Raw genomic sequence first — 13,892 nt, forward strand, 5'->3', positions numbered from 1 at the left:
CTTGCAGCACTATACCCATGTCCAGTGGGTGACCCCATGGCTGCTGACCTCCTCAGCTGTCTCCATCCAGGCTTGCTTGGTCAGGTGGGACAACATCTTCTTGCCATCGCTGGGAAAAAGGACCTCCCACCTTTCCCTTGCAGCCTGGAGGAGAATCTCGAGGGAGGCATCGCTGAACGCTGGGGCCACCTGTGCCTTGCCTCTGCCGTCCTTTACTGGGGAGGGGGATTGGGGTGTCCTGGAGTTACTCCAAGGAAGGCTTCAGCAGAGACCACAAAACAGCAAATGAGCAGGGCTGTCAGAGCTTTAACTATGGCGATATGGCGCCAGCACCTGCTCTGGAGTCATCCAACGCTGTATTCGGTGCCTCAAATCTTGCCCTGTCATGTGATTGGCCGTGCCCTTTGCCTCCATTATTTTAATTGGCTGTCTGCTGCGTGATTTTGGTGGGTCGGCTGCACACATGACAGGCGGGGGCAGTCCCCATATCAGGTCTGCTGCCGGGACCTGCGACAGGCTCAGTAACTTCAGCCCGGACTGTGCTAATACACTGCTGTGCTTACTTTCCTAAATATTCCACTTTAAAATTACTCTCCTTGGTCCTTACTTGTCTATATTACTTGACTATTAACAGGGCACAAAATTGTTATTATTGCAGCTAAGTGCTAATTGGCCAAGCTTCACCCTTAAGGCAGACTAAATCCTATAGAACAATCTCACCCAGAGAAAAAAACAAAATTATAATTTTTCTTCATTGCTATTAAAACAAAACTGATGACCTTAACATCCAGGTTTTTAAAAGCGGAGAAACATCCTCCAGAGAGTTGATTGACCAGTTAGATTCAAGCGGCTGCCCTCATAAGCATCTGTGAAATGTACAAATGTGCCCACGGTAAATTCATACTTTTAAAAAATCTTACTTTGTACTTGTTGATATTGAACCTTGTAAACTGCCTTAACAGATACTACCCGGAGTGAGGATAATCATTGCCAATCCTGAAACAAAAGGACCACTGGGAGACTCGCACCTTGGAGAGGTGAATTTTGAACAATTTTTTCAGTTTAATAACAATTTTCTTTGAGATGTAATTTTGCTTATTTTATAAATGTCTGATTCATTGCGCAGGCTGTTGGAGGTCCAATGTGCACCCGCTATGTTTGGGTTAATGTACTAGTGTGATATGTACCAAAACAATTTCTGAGAAAGTTGGGTTAGCAGCTGTGTAGGATTAGGCACGTTTTTGTGGATTTCATTTGTATGACATCATTCATTCTCCTGCCGCCTTTCCATATGTTCTCTACCAGCTCAGAGCATTGAGCATTCCAAGCCAGCCTGAAGAATGTAACAAATGTCAAGGATGGGAACAGGCCATTTGGCTATTCAAGTTTATCTGGCATGGCAGCGATTTGTATTTGAAACTGCTGTAGTGTTTTTGGCTGTGTTGTTTATATATCTTGGAGATTATTCTCAGTCCTTAAAAATGTTTCTCTGATATCTGTTCCAAATTTTCTTTTCACTGTTTTTGAGTTAGATTTTCTGATCCCACTTCCAGATTAGATCCACAAAAGTCTGCCTCTGGTTTCTACATTGCTTTGATAGTCTTCTGTTTGTGTGTGAGGTTGGACAAATGAGAAAGTTAGATTATGATTCTACTTATTCTTTGAATGAAGTTCTTCAGATGTGCATCCGCAACCTGGAATACCTTTTGGCTTTTTCCACTTGGGCCAGCTTATTTTCTTTGTTTTTATGTTCCATTGTTTTTGGTCCCCGCTCCAGACTCCGTTCTCTAGCTACTGACTCCATCCATCGCCATGGTATCAGTCTGAGACTAGATCAGTCAGTTCACAACCTTGGTGTCATATTTGACCCTGAGATGGGCTTCTAACCACATATTTGTGGCATCGCTAAGACCATCTATTTCCACCTCCGTAACTTTGCTTGACTTTGTCCCTGTCTCAGCTCATCTGCTGCTGAAACCTTCATTCATGCCTTTTTTACCTCCAGACTTGACTTTTCCAATGCACTCCTGGCTAGTCTCCCACATTCTACCCTCTGTAAACCTGAGGTCATCCAAAACTCTGCTGCCCGTGTCTTAACTGGCACCAAGTCCCTTTCACTTATCACTCCTGCGCTCGCTGACCTGCATTGGCTCCGGGTCAAGCAACGTCTTGGTTTAAAAATTCTCACCCGTGTTTTCAAATCCCTCATGGCCTCGCCCCTCCTATCGCTGTAACCTCCTCCGGCCTCACAGCCCTCTGGATGTCTGCATTAATCTAATTCTGGCCTCTTGTGCATCCTTGATTTTAATCACTCCACTGTGGTGGCCAAGCCTTCAGTTGCCGGCAACCTAAGCTCTGGAATTCCTTCCCTACATTTCTCCGCTTCTCTACCTTGCTTTCTTCCTTTAAAACACCCATTAAAACCTACCTTTTTGACCAAGGTTTGGTCATCTGACCTAATATCATCTTATGTGGTTGGTGTCACATTTTGTTTTATAATGCTCCTGTGAAACATCTTGAGACGTTTAAAGGTGCTATATAATTATAAGTTGTTGTTGAATCTTTTATGGCCAATATATTTTAGAAATCTTGGTTAATCTTTGATTAAAGTACTAAGGACATAACTGTAAATGAAGTCTTCTATTTTGTACAGTGACGAATGTTCACCTGGAAAAATTGGATTAGGCATCACTGTGCAAAATTTGTAATAGAACTGTGAACCCAAGATGCTCCTGCTCCCTATTGAAATTTCTACTTGAATGTGAACACCCATTTGAAAACCGAAAATATCAACAATCTTTACTTTTTTTCAAATATACTTTGTTTTCCTTGTTCTATTTGTATTTTACTTTCTCCTTCAGCTCTCTAGCCGTTTCTCCCACTCCTACAGCAGCTATATTTTGTAAATGTTAATGTGTATTTTAATTATATCAATGATCACAGATTGAGGGAGCCAGTTCATTATTTAATACACAAATGACACACTCTGAATGTAACAGAGATTCCTTTGGCCTCTGCAGATATCCTTTTCATGTTCTATCTTTTGTTATAAACAAGCTGTCTTCCGTGAAATAGCTTTTACTGAGCTATAAAGCATTAACATTTGCTAATAGATTTTCTATGGTGTTCTTCGAGTGGTCTGGAACAATTTATGACGGGTACATTGTTCCTGTTTGCTGTTCATTGACTTCCTGCAAATTCTTTCTTTTATTCTTTCTTTCTCTGTTTCTGTCTCTCACTCTCTCTCTCCATTCATATCGACTTGCATAACATAGTGCTGTTAACATAGAAAAATGCCCCAGGGTACTTCACAGTTGGCAGTTAAACTCATTATAGAGATTGAACGACAAATTGCAGAATAAATGTATTTTGTTGGATTGTGAGAAAGCAGTGATTTATGTTTTTTCTCAAATGGACAGATATGGGTTCATAGTGCTCATAACGCGAGTGGATATTTCACCATTTATGGAGATGAATCACTTCAATCAGACCACTTTAACTCACGTCTGAGTTTTGGAGACACGCAAACTGTGTGGGCCCGAACAGGTTACTTGGGATTTCTCAGGCGGACGGATCTTACTGATGCAAATGGAGGTAAGGACTAGAAAGCAGTGATACATGTCTGAATTTTCAGAGCATCGCATCATCGGAGTTTGTTTTTAAAAAGTCTCTTATTGAACGTGGTGGACCAAATTACCTTTCCGTGCTCTGACTTCATTTCCTGATGTAGCATTGTATCCAGGAAATTCAGATATGTTCTTCGCTATATACTAGAAAATTTTCATAATTTAAGTTTCAAAATGGGTTTGATGAAGTCGATAATTTGTGTTTTTGTTAGAGCGACATGATGCATTGTATGTTGTGGGTGCCTTGGATGAAGCAATGGAGCTGCGAGGAATGAGGTATCACCCTATTGATATCGAAACATCTGTGATTCGTGCCCACAAGAGCATCACTGAGTGGTAGGTGTCTCTATGCCTGGTGAACATTTTACATGCAGAATCACAAAATTGTTACAGCACAGAAGGAGGCCATTCGGCCCATTGTGTCTGCACCAGCTCTCCCAATGAGCAATTCACTTAGTTCCATTCCCCCGCCTTCTCCCCGTAACCCTGCACATTCTTCCTTTTCAGGTAACAGTCTAATTCCCTTTTGAATGCATCAATTGAACCTGCCTCCTCCATACATTCAGGCAGCGCATTCCAGACTTTAACCACTCGCTAATGAGAAGTTTTCTTGTTTTGAGCAGTAGAGGATAGTTCTATAAGTCATGAGGTTGGCTTCTTCAAAACTTAACTCAAACTATTCTGTTGTGATATTAACTACCAGTTTTGTATTAATATTAATTCCTGTGGTCAGATCATTCTCTAATGGTTGTTTAGTCGATTGCAATGACATCCAACTTCCTGCTAAAAACGGGTGTAGAATTTAAATGAAAATTCAAGTCAAGTCTTCACTACCTCCTCTTTCCCTTGCTTGCAAAATAAAAAAAACCTAATTCTTGCCTAAAGAAGGAGCAGGAACTGCTACAGTGATGCACAGTGTGCTGCTACTCAGGCTGTTTAACAGCTGAGGCCAGGGAGGAGATTCAACAGTTGGAGACAAGTTTAGAAGAAATGCTTACCAGAAGGGATGAATTCTGTAGGGTGTTAAACATGATTTGAAATTGTTCTTCTCAGATAAGAGCAGATGAAATGAGCAAATGTACAAAAAGAGTGATAAGTTAGAGGCCTTTATCAAGAGGTGTTTAATTTTATACCTGACGATAGCTTGGATTACATACATTGTATGCAGGAAATTAAAATATGATACAAGACCCTGGAGATTTAAATATCAAACTAAAGAACACATGGGCCAATAAGTGATGAATGCAAAGTTCATAATGACAAAAGAAACAAGAAATGCAATGATGTGAGCAAGTAGCTGCTATTGGAGGGAAGTGGGTGGGAATTAACACCTTCAAGGAGAAGTTGCGTATACCATTTAGTAAAGTCTACATGTGCTCTGGTGGGAGGTGTGGCCACAGATTTAGAGGGGAGAGGGGGAGAAATTTTTTCACTGAGTTGTTGCGATCTGGAACACCGCACCTGAATAGGTGGTGGAAGCTGATTCCATAAATAATTTTAAAAGGAAGTTGGATGAGGCTTACAGGGTTTATGGACAAAAAGCAGAGGTTTGAGACTAAGCATGACTTCTCTTTCAAAGAGCCAGTACAGGCACTATGGGCTGGATAGCCTCCTTTAGCAATGTAAGTTTCTATGCTTTACAATCGCTACTTAAATTGATATAGTAGCAAGGTGCCAAAGTCTCTTTGCAGTTCCATGTCAGAACTGAATGTGGGGGAAGTATGTAGAGCTTACTAAAGGCAAGATTGCAGTTTAAGGATAATGTGGCTTGGCAGTCTGGTGAGGAAGGGTTTGAAAAATTACTCTGGAGGCATGAATAGAGGTTTTAGTGGCAATAGGGGTGGGTGGGGGGCAGCAGCTGAGGTGGGTGATATTTTGAAGGTGGAAGTAGACAATGGTGATGGAATGGAGTTGAAAAGGAGTTTGGAATTAACCTTGTCCTCTAGCCCAATTTGGCCATAGAGTGGGAGAAGTGTTTTTCCAGATAGTCGAGATTTGGCATTAGACCACTAGATCAGACATGTTACATGTGCATGCAAGCTTACAGCCCTCTGATTTGAGGAAATGAAGATGGTGTTATACCAAAAGAGGCGATGAGGATGGGAAATTGAGAGCGATCTGGTGACGATGAAGTTGGTGGAAGAGGAAGCAAGGGAGCTGTTGAGTAAAGCAAAGAAGACAACAACATCATGACAAATGCAGGTAGAAGAGAGGGAGTTGGCGATGGTGCTAGTGAGGGATCTGGGAGGTAGAATTTCCAGGGATGAAGGGTGATGGTGCAGAGATTTGTGCAAGAAGGGTGATGTGGATAGCAAGGGAGACAAGGAAGTGGTCAGTCATGGCATGTTAGCAAGGAAGACTTTGGAGGTGGGAAAGCCCTATGTCTTGCATATAGATGAGGCATTGACACATAGAGTGAGATTTCTTGAGGGTAGAAGATCAGAGAAGTTAGAGGAGAGATGGCAAGAAGAATTTAGGTCCAGGTGAATTCATTTAGGATGCGGAGTCATGGTGCAAAGACTGAGTGAGAAATGTGAAGAGTAGATTTTGGTGAGGAGGTCCCCAGGGACTTTGGAAAATGGTAGGGATTGAGGACCTTGAAAGAGAGGTGCGAAGGTGTAGCAAAGTTTGAGCTGCTTGGAAGTGAAAGGAGTGGAATAGTAAGAGGGCAGATTGAAGTGAGATCTTGTGGTATGAGCTAAATTGGTTATAGTGGCAAATTTGGTGGAACACGTGGCTAGACAGGGTGACCTCGATGAGGAAGAATACATTGTTATTAGCAAACCAGATTTTGATCTGATCCAGGATGAGGTCATGAATGGGAACATGTTGTAGGGTAGTTGCTAAATTTGCTGATGAGACAAAGGTAGGAAAGTAAGTTGTGAAGAGGACATAAGGAGGTTACAAATGGATATAGATAGGTTAAGTGAGTGGTCAGAGAGCTGGCAAATAGTGTATAATGTGGGAAAATGTGAAATTGTCCATTTTGGCAGGAAGAATTAAAAAGAAGCATATTATCTAAATGGTGAGAAATTGCAGAGCTCTGAGATGCCAAGGGATGTAGGTGGCCTAGTGCATGAATCACAAAAGGTTAATATGCAGGTACAGCAAATAATTAGGAAAGCTAATAGAATGTTATGGTTTATTGTGAGGGGAATTGAATACAAAAGTAGGGAGGTTATGCTTCAGTCATAAAGGGCATTGGTGAGACCACATCTGGAATACTGTGTACAGTATTGGACTGCTTGTTTAAGGAAGGATGTAAATGCATTGGAAACAGTTCAGAGAAGGTTTACTAGACTAATTCCTGGAATGGGTGGGTGTCTTATCAGGAAAGGTTGGACAGGCTAGGTTTGCATCCACTGGTGTTTAGAAGAGTAAGAGGGGACTTGTTTGAAACATATAAGATCCTGAGGGGTCTTGACAGGGTGGATGTGGAATGGATGTTTCCCCTTGTGGAAGAGTCTAGAGCTAGGGGTCTCTGTTTTGCCCATTTATGACAGAGATGAGGAGAAATTTTTTTCTCAGTGGGTCGTGAGTCTTTGGAACTCTCTTCCTCAAAAGGCGTAGGGAAGCAGTGTCTTTGAATATTTTTAAGGCAGAGGTAGCTAGATTCTGAGAAGCAAGGGGGTGAAAGGTTATCGGGGATAGGCGAGTTTATGGGGTCAAGGTTACAGTCAGATCAGCCATGACCTTATTCGCAGATGACACGAAAATTGGTGGTGACATAAATAGTGAGGAGGATTGCCTTAGATTACAGGCCAATGTAGATGGGCTGGTAAGATGGGAAGAGCAGTGACAAATGGAATTTAATCCTGAGAAGTGTGAGGTGATGCATTTTGGGAGGACTAACAAGGCAAGGGAATATACAATGGATAGTAGGGCCCTAGGAAGTACAGAGAGACCTTGGTTTACTTGTCTATAGATCACTGAAGGCAGCAGCACAGGTAGATTAAGGTGGTTAGGAAGGCAATGGGATACTTGCCTTTATTAGCCGAGGCATAGAATATAAGACCAGGGAGGTTATGATGAGGCTGTATAAAACGCTAGTTAGGCCACAACTGGAGGACTGTGTACAGTTCTGGTCGCCACACTATAGGAAGGATGTGATTGCACTGGAGAGGGTGCAGAGGGGATTCACCAGGATGTTGCCTGGGCTGGAGCATTTCAGCTATAAAGAGAGACTGGATAGGCTAAGGTTGTTTTCCTTGGAGCAGAGAAGGCTGAGGGGGGACCTGATTGAGGTATACAAAATAATGAGGGGCATAGATAGGAAGAAACTTTTTTCCTTAGCGGAGGTGTCTATAACCAGGGGGCATATATTTAAGGTAAGGGCAGGAGGTTTAGGGGGGAGTTGAGGAAACATTTTTCACCAAAGGGGTGGTTGGAATCTGGAACGCACTGCCTGAAGCGGTGGTAGAGGCAGGAACCCTCACAACATTTAAGAAGTATTTAGATGAGTACTTGAAACGCCATAACATACAGGGGTATGGGCCAAGTACTGGAAAATGGGATTAGAATAGTTAGGCTTGATGGCCGGTGGGCCGAAGGACCTGTTTCTGTGCTGTATTAACTCTGTGACTCTACAAATGGCAGAGCAGGCTCGAGGGGCCAAGTGGCCTTCTCCAAATTCGTATGTTCGTATGTAGTCCGCAGTGGAATGGTGGTGAAAAAGCAGTTTAGGTTATTTCATGTGATAAACAAATATTGCATGACACTTCTGGTGAACCAAGGTAGTGGATGCTAAAGAGGAAGAAATATCTGTTGGCCAGTGTTAAAGTTCACCCATTTCATTATAACTTAAATTGGACATATACTTTGCCTTTATTCCAAATAAACTGCTTTGTTCTAACTACTTTTTTATTTTCCTCCAGTGCTGTGTTTACCTGGACAAATCTTTTGGTGGTGGTGGTGGAGCTGGACGGATCAGAACAAGAGGCTTTGGACCTTGTTCCTTTGGTCACTAACGTGGTTCTGGAGGAACATTACCTAATTGTAGGAGTAGTAGTTGTGGTTGATGTCGGAGTGATCCCTATAAACTCTCGTGGAGAAAAACAACGCATGCATTTAAGGGATGGATTTTTGGCAGACCAACTGGATCCTATCTATGTGGCCTACAACATGTAGCCTCTTGTTCTAAGGCTTCCATTAACTATGTGTATGTATATTTGTAAAAAGAACTCTTGGTGTTCACCACAAAATGTGCAGAAACCGATAGACAATACTTGCTCCACAGCAGGATTTTCTGCACTTGCAAGCACTAGTGACTCGCCACAAAGATGTGAAACTATTCCTTTGTACCACAGATGTTTAACAGGCAAAGACAATGATAAGTACACAACCCTTTGAAGGTCAAAAGCCCATTATGGAGCCTATTTCTTGCTTGTTGGTTGGTTAACTGCTTTTGAAGTAAGTGTACTATCTGCGCTCTGTATTTTTAAGTTATATCAGCTGAAGTTGCTTATGTTTTTTAATCTGCCCTCTAAGGGGGTGCTTTTTATGTATTCACATACTGTGGCAAAAGCAAGTATTTTAGATTGTTGATTCTTGAGATTTGGTCAAAAATTGTCAAAAAGTTGTAAACAAGGAACCTTCTACCTAGAAATGACTGGTTTAGGATATTTTGCCTCTCTTTTTTTCTTATATGTCTGGTATTTGATAATAAGAGGTACGAGAGTAACGTCCACCCTGTCAGCACCTTAACAGCTGCACCGAAATTGTAAGCTCCCTCTCAAAGCAGGGCTTGAAAACCTGAAAAAGGCAGTCAGGACAAGGTGTCTGCTACCTAACAATATGGGTGTTTATTGCTGGTGCAGCCAGTGAAAGGTTATCAGTTATGTTTTCACTTGTGTGATGATATCATTGTACTACAAACAGGAGAAAAAATACTGAGTAACTTCATATTGTGTAATTATGTACAAAACAGTTTTAATTTATTTTGTTCTCTTTAGAAGTATATTAAGAGAAAGACATTTGAGAATGTTTTACTCTTTTAAGTGTTTGCTAATAAGAGGCAAAGTGTTGCATTATTTTATGTGGATAGCTTCACATCAGCACACTATATTCGAGGTAACTCATCAGATCTATGGTTTTACCAATGGAAGAGACGTTGAAAATGCAGTAATTCTTACTTGCATGGTGTCCCAGTTTTTAATGAACAACGGTCATGTTATTCACTCAGCCCACCTCAGAGGTGCAGTATCTCAGCACGTGAAGTGACCCGCAAGCAACATCCATCAGAAGATCCCAGCTTGTGAAAAGATCAATGGACATCTCTATGCTTGTGAATTAACTGAGGTTTAAAGTGCACTAAAAAAATTTGAAAAAAAAATCAATAAAAAAAATTGTATTGTGCCAGATTGCCTGGTGTTCATTGATAACTTTGTGTTGGCATGTGCGCACATACACTTCTGTTAGACTCTCTGCATGTGGCAGGTTAAACAGAGTAGATTGTGCGTTTTTTTTAAGATGTTTGCATGCTTAATACCCCAGTGGGACTTCAGATTCCGAACTGACAGCTATTTATGATAGTTTCAAACTTTTTATTGCTGCTAATTGTGTTTATAGTAAAGCTTTTTCTTAACTTGTTATGGGTTTGTAAGAACTGAAAAATCACAAAACAACTAGTTGTAAAAGCCGTTTTGCCAGTAAACACACTTTGAAATATTGATTTAAAATGTAGGATATGAGAAACCAATATACAAGAATAAATGTTAATTTTTTACAGTTAAAATTTTTGAAACAATATATTTTACATTAAACTGTCAGGTTTTTACATTTTTTTCTGATAGAGTGAAGTGTACAGAGAAAATTGGTGGCTGACAACTTTTCCTTTCCTCTATATTTGCTACAACTCCATCCTCCATCCCTATATAGGCTATTTGTCATTTGTCAAGCAAGACCTCTTCCATCTGCTTCTAGTTGCGAGGCTGAGAGAGCCTGGTCCGCAGTTAATTTCTCTCCACTCTTGGAAATGTTGCTTTGTGAATAACTGGTAGGAGGTGCAAGTTAAGCAAAGACAGATCAATGACATCTCACTTCTTCTGTTCCCCTGAGATTAAAACTGTTTAATCCTACATTGCACCATGACAGTAGCATTGCTGAAGATTAACAAGATGCCAGTTTAGAATGACAGGCAGCTTTGGAGCTGACTGGTTGGGTGTGAAACATTCAGCATTGGACAGCCTTAATGAGTGACTTAGCTCTTGGATGTTGAATATCCTCCAGTATGTGAAAATGATGTTTGCCATGAATGAGGAAGTAGATTATATAGCAGTGGTAGTAATGCTGCTTTTCTTTTTCTCAAACCCAAATCCATGCTTTTAATCTAGCATGTTACCTCTATGGTTTATATAATACTTTCAAAGCCAGGTTTGTTGTGTCCTCTGCTACCTGCCATTTGTAAAGAGAGTCTAACATTTACTATTTGTAGTAAAGTAGGTTTCTTGTTTCGTTGTGAGAGTGGAAGAAGCAACCATCCAGAGTCCTACTAGACTCAGCAATAAAGAAGGCTTGGCCTTTATTAGAAAACTTACTATAGATAAACCATGCATTAGAATGTATAAGAACTGTTTGTCTTGTGACCTAGTGCTTTGAAGTAAAACAAAACCATGTAATCAAACTCGATGCACATGCACAAAATGGAAGGTACATGAAGATCATATAATGTCAAAACTAATCAAAAACAGGATCAGATTTCTCATGGTGCTTGTTACTATTATTAATCCTGCTTGACACTTTACCCAAGGGAGGACTGTCCCTTTATCAGTTGAATGTTAGCAGCATTGAGTCGTATAATCTGGTGACTGGTAAGAGAATCTCATGTACTCAACCAATCACAATGGATTTTACTGTGCAAAGGACAGCAATCTTTCTTGTATGTTAAACCACCAGTACGCTTTGTACATCTGTGATAACGCCTGTTTTATATTCAAATGAACAAATAAAAGCTTTTATTTTTGTTGCTCTGAAAACACCTCATCTGTCTTCATTCAGCAGTATAAATATTTCCCTAATAATGCCCTTAATTAGCTAACACTCCTGTGATCTTCAATTTGCATCCTCTTTGAGATTACACAAGATCCTTTTCACATAGTGTCAAAATAGCTGCTGTTTTGGCTCTATGCAAGTAACAGAAGAATGACAGTTCTTGGATAGATACCACCAAAAATGAGGGAATGCATAATATGAAAAAACAACCTAGTACATGAGACATATGATTGGAAAAGCCTGCAGTCCATCTGACTGGTCCTAGAAGTTAATACCTCAAACGCCCAATCCCTCAAATGCCTACATGTTAAGGTCGCTATATAAATGCAAGTTGCTGTTCGATTTCCTGAAGAATCTTGAATACTGGAAATAATACCTCCTCTGAGTCCCTCCTTTAGAGAAAACAATTCCAGGACCTTCAACCTTCCCTCATTACTTGGATGTTTTAAGATGGTTTGGAATTTGCTTCGCTTTTATAGTATGGACACCAATGGCTAGATATCCTTGCTATAGTATTGTGAGCAAAGTACTCCAGGTGTGGCCTTGCCAGTACTTTGTACAGACTCCTGGCATTTGTGCTTTATCCTTCTAGATGTATATCTCGCTGTCAGGTTGGCTTTTCTAAAAAAAAGGTACACATTGTGTTGGTTTCAATGAGCTATACACCAATACCTTCAGATCCTCCTCCTGTGTTCTCCAGTAGCCTTTGAACTATTTGGTTTATATTCCCACTGTTTGTTTCCCTTTTCTGATCTCATTACCTTGCATTTATCCACATTCAATGCATTTGCCACTCATCAGGTCATTTTTCCAGATCTCCTTTATATTCCACCTTGCTTGATTCCCATTAATTAAACCTTCCTTCCTCAACTTGTTTAACCTGCAAGGTTAGACAGATTTGTTTCTGCGCCTAGCTGCCAATCATTTAAATACACTGTAAACTGCAATGGCTCCAACACTGACCACATTGGCAGCACCATTCACAACCACTCTGCTTTTTCTGATTTAGGTCATTTTCATCCCACATCAGATTCTGACCTATAGTTTCTTAAATTGTCCATATGACATTTATAAAGGTTGCTGTTGGGTCAGCTACTTTCCAGTTCTCAGACACTTAGCAAGGACATGATTAATTTTGCTAAACAGTTCTTCAAGTATCCCCATACGAAGCTAATCTGGGCCAGATGCCTTGTCCGCTTTTAACTTTGTCAGCCTATCAGTGACCATCTTATCAGAAATTTCTATTTCTTTTAATACTTCCCTCGAATTTCTACTATGCTGGGGAGATTGCGCATGATGATACCCTGAGCACTAGAAATAACACATTTTGTATATTTGCTATCCTTGCAATACTTGATATGTAACTTCTAAGATATTTCAGTAGACCATCATTTCCTTTCTTACCTGCTTTCTGTGGATATATTTATTGAAATGCTTGATGTTTATTTCAATATTTCCTGCTGTCCTAACCTTGTTTTCTATTTTCGCTCCTCTGACCTGTTTATTAACCTCTGTAATTATAGTTAACATTAAATAGATCTCTCAAAAAATCAGCGATCCAGCTTTGAGAAGTAAACTGTTTTGAACTGAGATTGAGATGCTGGTTTGGTCAATAATTTAAAGTAGTTTTTAAAATTTAGATTTGGGCAACACTTCTTATTACTCTAAGAAGGTGATGAAGTTAAACACTTCAGAGAGCACTATATGTCATGTACTGTGGGCTAGTCACGTGTAGATCAAACTGGGTAGAGGTGAGAGATCACTTCCTGAGGGACAGTGAATCAGTTGGGTTTTTATAGCAAAATAACAGCCTGTGGTTTTTTTTGTGCCAGCCTACAAATAGCCAGATTTACTGAATTCCATTTCATAACTTGTCATTCATTTGAACAGTAAACCTCTAGATTGTTAGTCTAGTAGGATAATCACTATGCTATTGTTTTGTGCAGTTGCAAGCAACACTTAAGTAAAGGCAGATTATTTTGCATTTGTAAACTATATTTTCAGAACTGATATTGTACAATTAACATTTTTGAAATGCAACAAAATTGTTTTCTTTAATAAAAACAACTCTGTTGGTATGTATTGACGCCTCATGTTACTTTAATTACCTCCCGACACAACTCCTAAACATTTGCCCACCTCTCCTGTTCCTTATGGTAGCTCACATCATCATGGCTTCCTCTTCTCAAGCGCCAACCCACTCTCTTTTAAAACCACCATCACTCTACTCAAAACAAAAATCCATCCTTGGCCCATCTACCCAACTACTGACTCAAC

At 40.3% G+C, this 13,892-nt stretch overlaps 1 protein-coding gene across 5 annotated transcripts in view; it reads left to right on the plus strand.

Moving 5' to 3' along the window:
* The window catches only part of LOC137349461 (disco-interacting protein 2 homolog C), a 635,092-nt gene extending 623,493 nt beyond the window's left edge, over positions 1-11,599 (plus strand). For all 5 annotated transcript variants that reach the window (XM_068014972.1, XM_068014974.1, XM_068014973.1 and 2 more), the window contains 4 exons: positions 963-1,037; positions 3,420-3,594; positions 3,839-3,962; positions 8,501-11,599. In XM_068014972.1, the coding sequence (XP_067871073.1) occupies positions 963-1,037; positions 3,420-3,594; positions 3,839-3,962; positions 8,501-8,753 (627 nt within the window). In that variant the 3' untranslated portion in view covers positions 8,754-11,599. The remainder of the gene's footprint in view (positions 1-962; positions 1,038-3,419; positions 3,595-3,838; positions 3,963-8,500) is intronic.
* Positions 11,600-13,892: the final 2,293 nt, after the last annotated feature.

The sequence above is a fragment of the Heterodontus francisci genome, chromosome 2 (assembly GCF_036365525.1).
Source record: "Heterodontus francisci isolate sHetFra1 chromosome 2, sHetFra1.hap1, whole genome shotgun sequence".
Taxonomy (NCBI): domain Eukaryota; kingdom Metazoa; phylum Chordata; class Chondrichthyes; order Heterodontiformes; family Heterodontidae; genus Heterodontus; species Heterodontus francisci.